Raw genomic sequence first — 17,349 nt, forward strand, 5'->3', positions numbered from 1 at the left:
TTCTGCCCAGATCCCCAGGAGTGGGCAGCGTCCAAAAGGTCTCGCGGGATCCGACCCGTGCGCCGGAGCTCGCAGCAGCCCCGTACTGGGACAGGGAGCCGGTACCGTTGGGCCCAGAAATTGAAGAAAGAGAAAGGAAGAAGGCGGAGTTGGTGGCCCGTGCAATCCGGGAGAAGGCGAGTCTGAGGCAAGCGACCTTCCGTGTCCGGGGCCCCCTGTATGAAGGGCAGGTGAGGCGGTTCGATGTCCGCCGGGGCTATGGTTTCATTTATGAACCGGGTCTGGAGGCTGAAGTTTTTATAGCCCGGAGGGATGTTAATGCTCACCTGCCAGAAGAGCACCCAGTCCGCAACCTGATGCCAGGGGACCTGGTGCAATACACCCGGCACTGTGGGGAGAGGGGGTGGTTCGCGCTGGATGCGAAGCTGAGGGGCAGCCAGGAGGCCCGTGTGAGCGCCGCACCCCCTCCCTCAGGTGATGCCGAGGACTCGGAGTAAGGGCAGCGGAGCACCGTTGTCCCCGTTGGGACCACCTGTCTGTGTTGTAAAGTTTGAAAGTTTGAAAGTTTTAAAGAAAAGAATGATAAGTAATGAAACCGTGAAAGTCACCTGATTGCAACCTGATTTGGAACCGGCAACTGGTCCCCGTTGGGACCCCCCTTTCACCACTTTGCATAGGAACTTCTATGGACAAGCCTGAGAACTTGCAGGGCAACCACAAACATTAGTGGCATGTAAATAATTGTTGTTGTTGCAGCTTCCACCGTTGCCGCCTCCAGAGAGGCAGATTGGAGGAAGGGCCCGCAGTGGAGCAGGCTGGGGCCCAGCCACCACAGGAACCGGTGGCAATCCTCTGGGGTTTCAGGGGTTCCCCATGGACGTGGGTCCCCCGAAAAGGACAGAACCCGCTCGGGAAATTTGTGCAGGACTGGGGTCAAGGGGTGCTGCCTGTTTGCTAGGGGCAGCATCAGGGCCAGGTTGCTTGGGTGGGAGAGAGCAAAGCCGTAACCGTTTGAAACCGTTGAAACTGTTTAAGTAAGAGTACCTCCCGATGTGGGAAGAAGTTATTATAAATGTATTGTGTGTTACCGTTATCTCTTTTTATATCTTTTCTACAGTTAAAAGAAAAAAAAAAACGGTGTTGGACGGGCAGCCCGCAGACGGTCTGCATTTTGCTATGGGGGAATGTGACGCCCTGGACAAGCCAGGGGTCACAGGTAACTACACCACCACACCCTACACCCCGGTTAGGTACATCTAAGCTAGACCCAAAAAATCCTTGTTGCCTTCCTCCAGGGGCTGATGTCCACACCAGGGGGTGGGCCAGGCGGTTGGCCCCGCCCACCGAGGAGTTCACAGTCCCCTACCCACGGAGGGGAGAACAACTCAGCTGCTCCCTGTCACCGCTCCCGGGATCCCCATACAGAGCAGTGGTGGTGTCAACCCTATCACCACAACCGTGGGTGGCGTTACGGACAATAACCAAATCCCCACCATCAATCAACCCTTTCACTTACGGGCGAGGAGCGCCGCTCGAGTCCCCGGGATCCGGCACACCTCTCAAGCCACCACCGAGCAGCAGCAGCAGCCGGACCCGAGCAGTGGGAGAGCGCTGCGTCCCCTCCTCTGCCCGCGACATTTACGGCTCCATAGTACATTTTGTAACAAGCGAACAATGAGTTGCAGCAGACTAAACATTGCAGTCAGTAACCGGCCATCCTTGCCAAAATGTGTATACATATATCACATTGTGATGCTTCTACTCCTGGAAAGTACAGGCCGACACTTAACCCTTTCATTCCTTACAATCTATGCATAATAAAGGGAGCGATCCATGATTTAAGGGTCTTCAGCATCTCAAAAGGCACCAAGTTTACTGCAAGAATAGATCTGGGTATAACATGGTCCCTAATGCAGAAGAAATTTGGGAAGCCAAAGATTATCCCTTGTATTGCATCTACAGCTATAACCACTTATACTTTTGCTACAGTAATATCTCCCTTTTCAAGCAAAAATGATTGGATAAAAGCGAATGGAAGCTGTAGGTCCTGCAGGAGGCACCATTATAGCATGTACAGAGGTGACTCTGGTGCCTGAGGGGTTTCAGCATTGGGAAACACTGGTTGCATGGCCATTACTACATTGCAGCCTAATGCAGGTGAATGGGATTGCATTACGACCCGCAAGGAACTGCGACCTCGTCAAGCAAATCACAGAAAATTCAACTTGCTGATTGCAATATCTTCCAAGTTACAATGAGACCCCATTGGCCTGCAACATTCTGACATGTGACCTGTGTTGCCGCTTAAGTCTCCACGTATAGATGGGACATATGTGGAGGGGCCCTGTCACAAATGTTGGAGCCCAGGAGCTTTAAGCTACACCGTTGTGCCCTTCTATAAGTCAGAAGAAGTTTTCCCTGACTTATCTGCTTTGTTTTAGGCCTCTTTCACACGTCCATGAAAATCCCGCATGTTTTTCACGGACATGTCAAAGGTGCGTATTGCCCTCGGTGAGCCGTTTTTATGGCACACGTGTATTCTCCTTGTGTTATCCGTGATAACACACGGAGAACGGGAACTTTCTACTCACCTCTCCCTGGTTTCGCTGTCCGTGGTGCTGATCTTCGGTCTCTGGTCCTGCCGACTCCCCGCTGCTGCTGCTTCCGGCCACAGTGAAGTGAATATACAATGAGCATAATGAGCGGCGGTCAGAAGCAAGTGACAGCAGCGGCAGAGACAGGAGGGCTGGAGAAGGTGAGAAAAGTTTTGGTTTTTTTTCTTGCAGACACATGTGTTTCCACCAGTGCGTGTCACACGGAACACATCCGTGTGGTCCGCTTGTGTTACGTGTGACCCGTTTGCGTTCCGTGTGACACCCGTGATGCTGGAGAAAAACTGACATGTCTATGTGTGGAGCACACGGGCACGCGTATGCTCCACACGTACACATGGCCCATAGCAGAATACACACGTGAACGCAGACCCATTGATTTTAATGGGTCTACGTGTGCCCGTGTCTCCGGTACGTGAGAAAACTTACCAAACACGTACCGGAGGCACGGACGTGTGAAAGAGGCCTTAAAAGGATAGTCCTAATTATGTAAGTGATAACATATTGCCAGGATAGGCGAACACTATTGATGAGCGAGCACTACCACGCTCAGGTGCTTGGTTCTCGTAAGGAGCAGTTGGATGCTTGGATGGGCTCAAATCAAGTACCCGAGTAAAATGGAAGTCAATAGGGGACATGAACATTTTTCCAGAAGATTTCCCAGAAAAATGCTCGAGTTACCCCATTGACTTTCGTTATACTTAGGTGCCAGAGTTGTGCCCATTCAAGCATCCAACTGTTCTTAACAAGAACCGAGGACCCAAGCATGGAGGTGCCCTCTCTCAGTAGTTAACACTTATTGATCTGTGGTGGTCCAACCTCTGGGAACACCAGTGTTTCTGAAAAAGATGACCCTGAGAACAATTCTGCTTCAGTCACCAAGTTAGGATCTGTAGCTAGTCCTAGTTACTGGAGTTATCACGTGGTGGGATATCCCCTGTGCAGAAGGAAAAACTATGAAGAGGAGACAAGCTAAGGCCTCCTCTTGTATTCATACATGGGAGAGTATGAACCAGGAAAAGTTAATGTGTTAGGAGCTGATTATTCTATGCTCTAACCCAGGGGTCCCCAAACTATGGCCCGCAGGCCGCATGCGGCCCCCTGAGGCCATTTATCTGGCCCCCGCCGCACTTTCGGAAGGGGCACCTCTTTCATTGGTGGACAGTGAGAAGAGCACTCTATGTGGCAGCGCCGCAAAGTGTTGCTCACGTACAGTACTACTTCCGGTGACGCGGGACACGTCACGGCTTCGGAAGCGCGTGATACACATCCGGTCTGCGGCTTGTGGATGCAAGGTGTGACAGTCCCATCACAGCCAGCGCTGCAGCCTCCACTATCTACTGTAGATATCAATTTTGCTTTGCGTAATAGTTCAGTAATATAGAAGGTTAGAGTCTAGCCTTCTATATTACTGAACTATTACACAAAGAAAAATTGATATCTACTGTAGCATGGAGGACAAACAGAGGAACAAGGGTGGGAAGATGAGGGGTCTGAGAGCTGCCTGATGGATTTGGCAGGGGAGGATGTCAATCCTGCAGTTCATAGAAAGTCACATTCTGACATCCGGTCAGCACAGTATGGACCAGCCTAGTAGTCAGACTGGAGATCACACGACATAATGAAGGGGTGTAAAATATATGATTGTTGTTACCTTGGATGCATAGTTCTGATTCAAAGCTTTGTGGAAACTCATGGAACCCATCATCCAGATCTTGCCACTAAAAAGCACAAAGTGACTATTATTCATAGGAAATAAGGTTGCCAGTATGTTTGGCAGCCCAACCCAAAAAATTAAAGACACTTCTTAAAGCAGCCCTCCATCCTGGCTCTGAAAAGTGTCTAATATTTGTCATTCATGTCTTGTTACCCTACCCGGAGCCCTTTTTGCCTCCCACTGCTTCTACCAGTAATTCTGGCCTCTTGCATCCAAGAGCACTGCAGCAGTGGCCTGGGGAGCAGAGGTAAGTCTGAGCCTCGCCTACAGAGCACGGAAAAGATAGGGATGGTGTAGTTTTGACTTAACTTTGTGCTCCCCATGCCACTTGGATGCAGAAGAACCAGAATGCTGGTCTCAGCAGAGAACGCAGTAGGAGGCAATTGGGGGCACTATGTAGGGTGTCTAAATGTAAGGGGTGGGCAGACCCCTTACAAGGAGGTGCAGTTTCCCCCTGAAGATACCTCACTCTGGGGTAGTTACTGTTGATGTTATTAATAAACATGTTTTTACTGTGCAGTGGGTTTCCCCTAGAGCCCGGGTGGGACGGCTGTCCCCATAGAAACAGGGCAGGAGAGAGGAGGAGCCGGCAGCTTAGAGAGAGAAGTGTGTGTGTGTTGAAGTCAGTTGATTCCGGGACAGGGGAGAAGGAACAGCCAGGGGCAGAGTGTGGAGCTGAGTGGGCAGAAAGAAAGAAAGAAAGAAAGAAGGGAAGAAGAGAAGAAGTGTCCTCAAGGGTGAAGCAGAATTGGTGTGGGTCCAGTCTGTGTTAGCCGGAGTGGGAGCCTAGGTGAAGTGGAGTAGCCGGGCACATCCCCACTAGAGGAGACAACAAGGAAAGATTTCCCCGGACAGGAATTGTGACCGTGCGCTACAAAATCCGTGCATTGAGCTGTCTGTGAAACTCTGTGCAATAAAGATGTCGTCTGGTTTATCTGATCCCTGCCTGAAGAGTCTTCCTGCGGCTGAAAGTATGCTCTTTTACACCACACTCTGCTCCACAGAACAATCCCCTGTCCCAGTAGTGACGGCGGAGCCGGGGGTTGGCCTGAGAGAAAAGGGGGCCACGACTACAAGCCCCGAGGCACCCCTGGCACCCCGTTACATGTGGCGTAGTCGGCAGGATCCGGATCATATGCAAGGGGTCCCGATCCAAGAAGATGGAGACCAAGTGGTGCCTAAGGCGTTGGACCAGGCACAAGACGACGGTAAGATGGCCGCCGTCTTCACGAGTACAGCGAGCGCGCGAAGAATTGGCGCCAAACGAAAGACCCTGAGTTGGCCGGCGAAGAAAAAGAAGTACAGAGTACGCCGTCCAAAGAGGGGAGGTGCTGGCCCTAAGATGTTACTGAAAACATGTGGAGAGGGTGGCAGTACAGAGAAAAAGAAGAGTCACCTATGCTGGGTCGATTTAATGTGTGAGACTGGGGGTGGAGCGTATACAAGAGCGGGAAAAGAAGGCCCGCCTCCACCTTCCCCAGCATCTCCACCGTTCCCGGCGCCATTACAGGAAGGTCTGCAAGAGATCGGATGGGAAGAGTGTCAGTACCGGAGACGTACACAGCAGAGACCGGTGCTGGCTGAGATTTCCCGGCCGAGAAACACGCTGGCGGTGTCGCCAGAAGTCATGACAGGACTGAGTGCTGACCCAGACAAGGGGACACCGGCGGTGGTAGCGATCCACCAGAGTATGGTCACACACCCGGTGATCGTCGTGGGTAGTCCCCGTCCGTCCCGTTCAGCGACCCCGTCACCCCCGTCGGGGGTTGAAGAGGCAAAACCGGAGACAGAGGCGCCAGAACCACCAGTCAACTACGAACCGTTCCGGAGGCTGCGCCGCTTGCCAGGTCAGTCCCTTTCCGATTATGTGAGGGCTCAGCGGGCCGAATGGCAGCGCGCTTACCATCCCGAGTGACCCGTAACGACCGGAGGTGATGGACATGTTCGTGTTGAAGACCGGTGTTGTTAAAGAGCCGGAAAAGTTCCACAGTTTGCAACCATGTTTAAGTTACCGAGCCCGGAAGGAGCCTGATGCTGGACTGAGCCAGGGGCTCCCTCCGTGATGTTAAGGAAGACTTTATTGTTTGTCCTCCTATCTACTAAGACCGGGAGTGCTGTAAAAGCCTCCGGGCAGAAGACCAGCAAAGACCGGGAGTGCCTGCTGAAGGCCTCCGGGCACACTGCCTACAAAGACCGGGAGCTCCCAGGAGGGACTCCGGGCGCAGAACTTGGGCGCTCAGTGGTTGACTTTGTTTATGAAGGTTTTAAAGTTTTAGCCAAAGTTTGCCTTGCTGCTAAATTGTGTTTTACAGGTTCGAGCCTTGCCGGGAGGCTTAGGCTTAAAGAGGGGAGGAATGTAAGGGGTGGGCAGACCCCTTACAAGGAGGTGCAGTTTCCCCCTGAAGATACCTCACTCTGGGGTAGTTACTGTTGATGTTATTAATAAACATGTTTTTACTGTGCAGTGGGTTTCCCCTAGAGCCCGGGTGGGACGGCTGTCCCCATAGAAACAGGGCAGGAGAGAGGAGGAGCCGGCAGCTTAGAGAGAGAAGTGTGTGTGTGTTGAAGTCAGTTGATTCCGGGACAGGGGAGAAGGAACAGCCAGGGGCAGAGTGTGGAGCTGAGTGGGCAGAAAGAAAGAAAGAAAGAAGGGAAGAAGAGAAGAAGTGTCCTCAAGGGTGAAGCAGAATTGGTGTGGGTCCAGTCTGTGTTAGCCGGAGTGGGAGCCTAGGTGAAGTGGAGTAGCCGGGCACATCCCCACTAGAGGAGACAACAAGGAAAGATTTCCCCGGACAGGAATTGTGACCGTGCGCTACAAAATCCGTGCATTGAGCTGTCTGTGAAACTCTGTGCAATAAAGATGTCGTCTGGTTTATCTGATCCCTGCCTGAAGAGTCTTCCTGCGGCTGAAAGTATGCTCTTTTACACCACACTCTGCCCCACAGAACAATCCCCTGTCCCAGTAGTGACGGCGGAGCCGGGGGTTGGCCTGAGAGAAAAGGGGGCCACGACTACAAGCCCCGAGGCACCCCTGGCACCCCGTTACATATATATGACAAACGTTGTAACTTTCCAGTGCCAGGTAGAGACTATCTTCAGCCAATGCTGTGATCTACAGTGCCTACAAGTAGTCTTCAACCCCCTGCAGATTTAGCAGGTTTGATAAGATGCAAATAAGTTAGAGCCTGCAAACTTCAAACAAGAGCAGGATTTATTAACAGATGCATAAATCTTACAAACCAACAAGTTATGTTGCTCAGTTAAATTTTAATAAATTTTCAACATAAAAGTGTGGGTCAATTATTATTCAACCCCTAGGTTTAATATTTTGTGGAATAACCCTTGTTTGCAATTACAACTAATAATCGTCTTTTATAAGACCTGATCAGGCCGGTACAGGTCTCTGGAGTTATCTTGGCCCACTCCTCCATGCAGATCTTCTCCAAGTTATCTAGGTTCTTTGGGTGTCTCATGTGGACTTTAATCTTGAGCTCCTTCCACAAGTTTTCAATTGGGTTAAGGTCAGGAGACTGACTAGGCCACTGCAACACCTTGATTTTTTCCCTCTTGAACCAGGCCTTGGTTTTCTTGGCTGTGTGCTTTGGGTCGTTGACTTGTTGGAAGTTGAAATGACAACCCATCTTAAGATCCTTGATGGAGGAGCGGAGGTTCTTGGCCAAAATCTCCAGGTAGGCCGTGCTATCCATCTTCCCATGGATGCGGACCAGATGGCCAGGCCCCTTGGCTGAGAAACAGCCCCACAGCATGATGCTGCCACCAACATGCTTGACTGTAGGGATGGTATTCTTGGGGTCGTATGCAGTGCCATCCAGTCTCCAAATGTCACGTGTGTGGTTGGCACCAAAGATCTCGATCTTGGTCTCATCAGACCAGAGAACCTTGAACCAGTCTGTCTCAGAGTCCTCCAAGTGATCATGAGCAAACTGTAGACGAGCCTTGAAATGACGCTTTGAAAGTAAAAGGTACCTTACGGGCTCATCTGGAACGGAGACCATTGCGGTGGAGTACGTTACTTATGGTATTGACTGAAACCAATGTCCCCACTGCCATGAGATCTTCCCGGAGCTCCTTCCTTGTTGTCCTTGGGTTAGCCTTGACTCTTCGGACAAGCCTGGCTTCGGCACGGGTGGAAACTTTCAAAGGCTGTCCAGGCCGTGGAAGGCTAACAGTAGTCCTATAAGCCTTCCACTTCCGGATGATGCTCCCAACAGTGGAGACAGGTAGGCCCAACTCCTTGGAAAGGATTTTGTACCCCTTGCCAGCCTTGTGACCCTCCACGATCTTGTCTCTGATGGCCTTGGAATGCTCCTTTGTCTTTCCCATGTTGACCAAGTATGAGTGCTGTTCACAAGTTTGGGGAGGGTCTTAATTAGTCAGAAAAGGCTGGAAAAAGAGATAATTAATCCAAACATGTGAAGCTCATTGTTCTTTGTGCCTGAAATACTTCTTAATACTTTAGGGGAACCAAACAGAATTCTGGTGGTTTGAGGGGTTGAATAATAAATGACCCTCTGAATAAACTTTTCACAATTTAAAAACAAAAAAAAAAAAAAAAAAAGAAATAACATTCTTTTTTGCTGCAGTGCATTTCACACTTCCAGGCTGTTCTACAGTCCAAATGTCACAATGCCAAGTTAATTCCGAATGTGTAAACTTGCTAAATTTGCAGGGGGTTGAATACTACTTGTAGGCACTGTATATATGTTTTAGGTTTAAATAGAACTAGCAGATAACAACTATTCATCTCCCACTCATGCAGATTTACCTCCATTAGGTTGGATCTACATGGCGACTTTTGCCATGGCACAGGCCGTGTGGCCAAGCATTGCTATTTGCTGCTGATACATCACACTATAACGCAAGTAAACAGGGAAGCAATGCAACCTGCAACGTCCTGCTCTGTCCCATCTACAGTACATTGAGGTCATCTAATACACAGAGAGGTGTTAATACTAGAGGATAGGACCGTTCCAATTGGGCACATCTTGTGCTCTTATGCTTTTTTTGCTCAAAAGCAGTGCTACTAATGCGGGCGTCACACGAGACGATCACTCGTGCAATATGTCGTCGGGGTCACAGTTTTCGTGACGCACATCCGGCATCGTTTATGACGTCGTCCCGTGTGACACCTACGAACGACGCAGAATGTTCGCAAATCGTGTATCGTTGACACGTCGCTCATTTTTAAAAAGTCGTTTATTTTTCTTTGCGCAGGTTGTTCATCATACCCGGGGCAGCACACATTGCTCCGTGTGATACCCCGGGAATGATGAACACAGCTTACCTGCATCCCGCAGCTCCCGCCGGCTATGCGAAAGGAAGGAGGTGGGCGGGAAGTTTACATCCCACTCATCTCCGCCCCTCTGCTTCTATTGGCCGGCCACTGTGTGATGTCGCTGTGACGCCGAACGTCCGACCCCCTTCAGGAAGTGGATGTTCGCCGCCCACAGCGACGTCGCTCAGAAGGTAAGTGCGTGTGATGGCGGTTTAACGACTTTGTGCGCCACGGGCAACTAATTGCCCGTGATGCACAAACGACGGGGGCGGGTACGATCGCTCGTGCGATCGCACGATAGATCGTACCGTGTGATGCCCGCATAAGTGCCCTATGTTAATTATAGGTATTATTAATTACTTATTTACTCAATTTTTTTTCTATTTTGGGTTGTATCTGTAAGGTAACATGTCAAGCACATAGCAAAAAGAAGGTACTACTTGGATCTTTATGTCATGGCCAAAGTCGCTGTATATATTTGGTGGTGCACTACTACTACTAAGTATTCTACTCTTCTTGTAAGAGCACTTACTACTTGGTCTCGCTGGAATTTTGCCATCTGTGTCTGTGGTCCAATACTTTGCCCCAGTAGTATCTATAGAACAACAGGAATTTATCATTTGTGTTTATTTCCTCTTTATTGAAACTTTGTCAACAAGGTAACAAGATAACATCAGTATTAGGCAAATTTCCATCTGGGTCAACGGGGATGTATTAGCTTAGCATGAAACCTCTTCCCACAAGACCATGTAAATCAGATGAGTGATATCCAGAGTCGGAATGGAGTACCCTGGGCCCACCAGAAAAAATCATTCTTGGGGTCCACTATGTAGCTACATAGAATTAAGTATAAGACCACCAATGGTGTGGTAAAACCTGCTAATATCAGGGTATAATACAAGGTAATACACTTGTTAAAGCCTCTCTCCAGGGTATTTTTTCTTTTACCGCTGGAGTGGGGGTTCTCATCCAAGGTCAGTGACTTATACTCGGACTGACGGCCTTGTCTTCAGCTCATGGAGTGCTTACCTTTCCCGCTGCGGCTCTGCATTGCCTGCAGCAGTGTGTTGAGGTCACAGCTTGATGACATCATCAGGCTGCTGCACACTGGGCTGCAGGATGACACGCCCTTCTCTGCTTCACTGACCCTGGCCCAACCACATGGCTAATTTGTATGCGAAGCGCATCACATGCAAATTAGCCATGTGGCAGCATGGCTGTGGAGGTGGGCCCGGCCCAAGGTTTAATAAAGCGAAGTAAGTACCTTGGTCGGGCCCGGACCCCCTCTTCATTGAGCCCCATCAGTAAGGAAAGTAATGCCTGATGGCAGCTCTGCCAGAAGATGTCACTGCCTGGGCCCACCGGAGGATCCTCCAATTCTCCTGTGGGCCTATCCAACCCTGGTGGTATCTTATTTTTTAATCGGACAGTACTCAAACGAATGTTATTCAATGGGGTAGAGCTGATGATCAATTTTTTTCAATGACAGACTCAGGTCTATGAAAGAAAAAGGATGCAAATCTAATAATCCCCTCCCAAGTGTAGGCAAAATCACCATGAAAGGAAAAAGTGACAAACAACTATATATATATTAAAATATTATATTTTATTAAATAATTATTAAAAACAAATATAGCAATATTTAGTGGAAGATAGATGTTCCCTTTTTAGCAGCAACACAGGTATAAGAGACAATGCAGAAGATACCAACTAATGTAAATTACATAAATAATCAGGAGTAGGATCAGAAAAAAAGTGCTTAAAGATATAGCAAATGAATATTCTGCAATGGGAAATTAGGGTAATATAAAATTAATATGTTAGGTATGAAGTGTGCAAAAATAAATGCCCAAATGTTCCCAAGCAGTGTAAAATATAGCAACTAAATGGCCTACTAAGGAGAATTTAAATATAGGCCAGAATAGGCAATGGTACATTAAAGATCCAAGTCATCTACCTTTATGAATGGTCAGTATATCATGGCTGCTGCTGACCCCGATGCACGTTTCATCTGCTAGTGACTTCCTCAGGGGCCGCTGGTAAAAACAATGGGTTGCGGGATGCCCTTTATATATGCAGGGGGGTTAATGCCAATATTGCTATATTTGTTTTTAATAAATAATTTTATAAAATATCATATTTTAATATATATATATGTATACATGTTTGGTCACTATTTCCTTTCATGGTGATTTTGCCTACACCTGGGAGGGGGTTATTAGATTTGCATGCTTCACAACAGTGATTAAATACGGAGCTTTTGATTGTCTATGAAAAAACTAACATGCAGCCATTTCACTCTGAAAAAGAAAAGAAGAAAAAAATTGGATGGCACAGATTTTTACGGATACATTACAGTTCTGTGACATAGGAAACAGTAAAGGATTAACAACTCCTACTGTAAAAAAAAAACAAAACAGATGACAAGTGATAAATAGATTGGCCCACTTTTTTGGATGCTAATGGGATCATTTTTTTCATACTGTCGTGTGACCCCAGCCAGGGACTCTCATATTTCCCAAACAGTCCAAATATGTCAGGGGCAAGGCATAGTATTTGGATGAAACAGACAGATCTCTAGTTCACACTTGTAAAGGTCGGCCTGTTTCACCCACATGTACTGCTCCAACAATGGGAAAAAATAAATATGGTCATCAGCTCTTATTCACAAGTTGTGTCATATTTTTGCACAGATGTTTTTATAGTCATCAAATTAATAATAATAATAATAATAATACTAATAACACAGGCCTGCAAGGGTAATATTGTTTGAAAAGTGAGAGGTGATTTTTGGATACTTTTGCTGAACTAATATTAAAAAAATCCCGCCACGTACAGTTTTTTCAGAAACACTGACTCCATAGGCCTAACGAGCCACAGCTCCAATGAAATGATTTAGTCAGGGACATGGACCTTCCTAACCATTCTGCAGAACTTTTAGGCTCTAGACTAAAGGAAAATAACCCGCTAGCTCCTGGTACTTGTTTTTCATGGTACAGAAGTACATTAGAATTATTACAAGAAGTACATTAGTGTATTGCAGTGATCTTCCTGGGCTGATAGAAAAATGTAACAATGAGTACAATGCAAGCAAATGGAGACTCAATTGATTTATCCTAAAAAAAAGTCTGAAAGTTGTGCTACTGCACAATGGCAGCAAGTATGCTTCAATGCCTGTAGTGCATTCTGTGCACTTATGGGAAAGCTATGAGAATTTAGACTTTATTCTCAAGAAACTTAACTAAAACAATCAAGGATGGTCAATATGTGGTGATCTGAAGGTTCTCTTTGCTCCTTGGGCAGCAAGGAGGCTACACAAAGTACCCATGCACTTAGTGTGAACTGGACAGCCGAGATAGGACTCATCACTGGAGCCAAAAACGTTGACCAACAAGAACATGTTTGCAACCTGGACTCAAGAACATAGTCGAAGAAAGTTTAGTTGATCCCACTAACGTTCTCCTGCCACCACTCCACATTAAGCTTGGGCCAATGAAGCAGTTTGTGAAAGCTCTAACGAAAGAAGGACAGGCTTAAGTACCTTCGTCCACAGTTTCAGGGACGGTCCAAAGCAAAAGAGAACATTTTCGTGGGTTGGTATATTCGGAAACTCATGAAGGATGATGTGTCCGAAACAAAAATGAAAGCCTTAGAGAAAAGAACTTGGGATTCTTTTAAAAAAGTTGTGAAGAGATTTCTAGGTAACAGCAAAGATCCAAATTTAAGTCCATCGTGGAGAACATGCAGAAACGTTTCAAAGCCTTGAATTGTCTGATGAATTTGAAGTTACAATTTTTACATTCCCCTTTGGACGACTTTCCTGAAGACCATGGTGCTGTTAGCGAAGAGCAAGGAGAAAGATTTCATCAGTATATTAAGGAGATGGAACAACGATTCCAAGGTAGATGGAACGTGAACATGATAGGCGATGACTGATGGATGCTTCACAGAGAAGATCTACAGCCTTCTGTAAAAGAAAAGGCATCAAGAGAAAAGGAAAAGGCGCAGGAACTACGGTAATTTCCAAAAAAGTTGCAGAACAATTGTTCAAAACATTTTTTTATATATGTTATCGTGTATATTTTTGGCTAGAATTTAGATTTTTCTTGTTCTTCCCTCTTGTACATTATTTCACACTCGTTTTATGCAAAATCCATAAGCGATTGTTAAAAATACATTTTCTTTGTCGCTCCATTGGGAGACCCAGACAATTGGGGTGTATAGCTTCTGCCTCCGGAGGCCACACAAAGTATTACACTTAAAAGTGTAAAGCCCCTCCCCTTCTGCCTATACACCCCCCCGTGAGTCACGGGCTCCTCAGTTTTTATGCTTTGTGCGAAGGAGGCACACATGCACGCATAGCTCCACAATTTAGTCAGCAGCAGCTGCTGACTATTTCGGATGGAAGAAAAGTGGGCCCATATAGGGCCCCCAGCATGCTCCCTTCTCACCCCACTCTGGTCGGCGGTGCGGTTAAGGTTGAGGTACCCATTGCGGGTACATAGGCAGGAGCCAACATGCTGTTTTCCTTCCCCATCCCCTAGGGGCTCTGGGTGAAGTGGGATCCTAATCGGTCTCCAGACACTGGGACCGTGCTCCCTCCGCAGCCCCTGGGGAATCTGCTGGACAGGAGCTGGGTATCGTCAGGGACAAGGCCCTGCTACTGTGAGGTACTCTGTGTCCCCTTGGGGACAGCGCATGGAGCGCTTGTGTCATACACGCTGCAGCACTGCTGGGTGTGTTAGTGCGCCGGGACTACCGCGCTGACCGCGCTTGTTTGCCGGCCGCGCTTATAACTTTAGTCCCCGGCTTTTGCGGCCTAGTACCGCATATTCCCGCCCCCGGGCCTGTCAGTCAGGGGAAGGGAGGGACGCTGCACTGGACGTCAGCGCTGAGGGCTGGAGCATACTTTGTATCCTCCTCCCCCCTCACTGAGCACAGTGGGACACCAGATTCCTGCACTTTCTTGGGCACGCCCACGGCCCCCTCCTCCTCACAGAACGCTGGCAGCCATTCCTGTCAGCACTTCTGAAGCTAGAGAGGAGAGACAAACGGCTCTGGGAGATCCAGGCAGGGAATCTGGTGGTCACACAACCGCTTTGGGCGGTCGGTAAGCCGCACCTGTTTCTAGGTGCTGGCCCCCCTGGGTGCCGAAGTGTATATATATAGGTTTATATGCTATACATTTACTCTGTACGGTCGCACTGGTTTTTGGCTATATACCCTCCCAGATTGTACTCAGAGGAGACAACAGCATGTCGTCTGCAAATAGCAAGGGTGCCAAAGCACAGGCTTACTTTGCAACCTGTACCTCATGTGCGGCTATGCTACCTGCAGGTTCCACCTACCCTCATTGTGTGCAATGCTCGGCACCTATGGTACTTACTCAGCCGGAGCCTCAGCCACTAGTGGGACCCTCGGCCCAGGTAGAAACACCGGCTGCCACTGTCCAGGTGACAGGGACGGAGTTTGCAGTATTCGCTGACAAACTTTCTGACACTATGGATAAATGGTCTGCTAAGATACTAGAAGCTTTGCAGTCCAGACCTGTAACACAGGCCCCGGGCACTGTTGAATCATTGACCCCAGGCCCCCCGCGGATGGAGCAGCAAAGTGCTCCTGGGGTGACTCATAGGTCTCAAGGTGAGGTCTCTGACACGGACCGCAGTCCCAGACCACCTAAGCGGGGTCGCTGGGAGCTTCCCTCGACTTCATCACACTGCTCAGGGTCTCAGCAGGAGGACTCTCTAGAGGATGAAGCGGAGGGGGCAGATCAGGACTCTGATCCTGAAGCCGCTCTCAACCTAGATACACCAGAAGGGGACGCCATAGTGAACGACCTTATAGCGTCCATCAATCAGGTGTTGGATCTTTCTCCCCCAGCTCCTCCAATTGAGGAGTCAGCTTCTCAGCAGGAGAAATTCCGTTTTAGGTTTCCCAAGCGTACAATGAGTATGTTCCTGGATCACTCCGATTTCAGAAAGGCAGTCCAGAAACACCGAGCTTGTCCAGATAAGCGCTTTTCTAAGCGACTTAAGGACACACGTTATCCCTTTCCCCCTGACGTTGTCAAGGGTTGGGCTCAGTGTCCCAAGGTGGATCCTCCAGTCTCCAGACTGGCGGCTAGATCCATAGTTGCAGTGGAAGATGGGGCCTCACTCAAAGATGCCACTGACAGACAGATGGAGCTCTGGTTGAAATCCATCTATGAGGCTATCTGCGCGTCCTTTGCTCCGGCATTCGCAGCCGTATGGGCGCTCCAAGCTATCTCAGCTTGTCACTCGCAGATTAAAGCAGTCACACGGGCCTCTGCTCCGCAGGTGGTGTCATTAACCTCTCAGGCGTCGGCGTTTGCGTCATACGCCATTAATGCTGTCCTGGACTCTACGAGCCGTACGGCGGTAGCATCCGCCAATTCGGTGGCAGTCCGCAGGGCCATGTGGCTACGTGAATGGAAGGCAGACTCTGCCTCCAAAAAGTTCTTAACCGGGTTGCCATTTTCTGGCGACCGCCTGTTTGGTGAGCGATTGGATGAAATCATTAAACAATCCAAAGGAAAGGACTCATCCTTACCCCAGTCCAAACCAAAAAGACCTCAACAACGGAAGGTACAATCGAGGTTTCGGTCCTTTCGGCCCGCGGGCAGGTCTCAATTCTCCTCGTCCAACAGGCCACAGAAGGGTCAGACGAACTCCGATTCATGGCGGTCTAAGTCACGTCCTAAAAAGACCGCCGGAGGAACCGCTCCCAAAGCGGCCTCCTCATGACTTTCGGCCTCTTCACGCCGCATCCTCGGTCGGTGGCAGGCTCTCCCGCTTTTGCGACGCCTGGTTGCCACAGGTACAAGACCGTTGGGTGAGAGACATTCTGTCTCACGGTTACAGGATAGAGCTCAGCTCTCGTCCTCCGACTCGTTTCTTCAGAACATCTCCGCCCCCCGAGCGAGCCGATGCTCTTCTTCAGGCGGTGTGCACTCTGAAGGCAGAAGGAGTGGTGATCCCTGTTCCTCTTCAGCAACAGGGACACGGTTTTTACTCCAACTTGTTTGTGGTGCCAAAAAAGGACGGATCTTTCCGTCCTGTTCTGGACCTAAAACTGCTCAACAAACACGTGAAAACCAGGCGGTTCCGGATGGAATCGCTCCGCTCCATCATCGCCTCAATGTCCCAAGGAGATTTCCTAGCATCAATCGACATCAAAGATGCTTATCTCCACGTACCGATTGCACCAGAGCATCAGCGCTTCCTGCGTTTCGCCATCGGGGACGAACATATTCAGTTCGTGGCACTGGCTTTCGGCCTGGCGACAGCACCACGGGTCTTCACCAAGGTCATGGCAGCAGTTGTAGCAGTCCTACACTCTCAGGGACACTCGGTGATCCCTTACTTAGACGATCTGCTTGTCAAGGCACCCTCCCGAGTGGCATGCCAACACAGCCTGGACATTGCTCTGGAGACTCTTCAGAGATTCGGGTGGATCATCAATTTCACAAAGTCAAATCTGACACCGGCCCAATCACTGACATATCTTGGCATGGAGTTTCATACTCTTCCAGCGATAGTGAAGCTTCCGCTGGACAAACAGCGTTCACTACAGACAGGGGTGCAATCTCTACTTCAAGGCCAGTCACACCCCTTGAGGCGCCTCATGCACTTCCTAGGGAAGATGGTGGCAGCAATGGAGGCAGTTCCTTTTGCGCAGTTTCATCTGCGTCCACTTCAATG

General features: G+C 48.9%; 1 protein-coding gene across 10 annotated transcripts in view; it reads right to left on the minus strand.

Annotated features, from left to right (window-relative positions):
* The window catches only part of CCDC7 (coiled-coil domain containing 7), a 146,466-nt gene that overhangs the window by 25,546 nt on the left and 103,571 nt on the right, over positions 1–17,349 (minus strand). For 6 of the 10 annotated variants that reach the window (XM_075316781.1, XM_075316779.1, XM_075316778.1 and 3 more), the window contains 2 exons: positions 10,158–10,220; positions 4,267–4,333 (listed from right to left, as the gene is read on the minus strand). The exons of 2 other annotated variants lie outside the window; for them this stretch is intronic. In XM_075316781.1, the coding sequence (XP_075172896.1) occupies positions 4,267–4,333; positions 10,158–10,220 (130 nt within the window). The remainder of the gene's footprint in view (positions 1–4,266; positions 4,334–10,157; positions 10,221–17,349) is intronic. 2 more of the 10 variants (XR_012724574.1, XM_075316777.1) reach the window with 2 other exon arrangements.

The sequence above is a fragment of the Anomaloglossus baeobatrachus genome, chromosome 6 (genome assembly GCF_048569485.1).
Source record: "Anomaloglossus baeobatrachus isolate aAnoBae1 chromosome 6, aAnoBae1.hap1, whole genome shotgun sequence".
Classification (NCBI taxonomy): Eukaryota; Metazoa; Chordata; class Amphibia; order Anura; family Aromobatidae; genus Anomaloglossus; species Anomaloglossus baeobatrachus.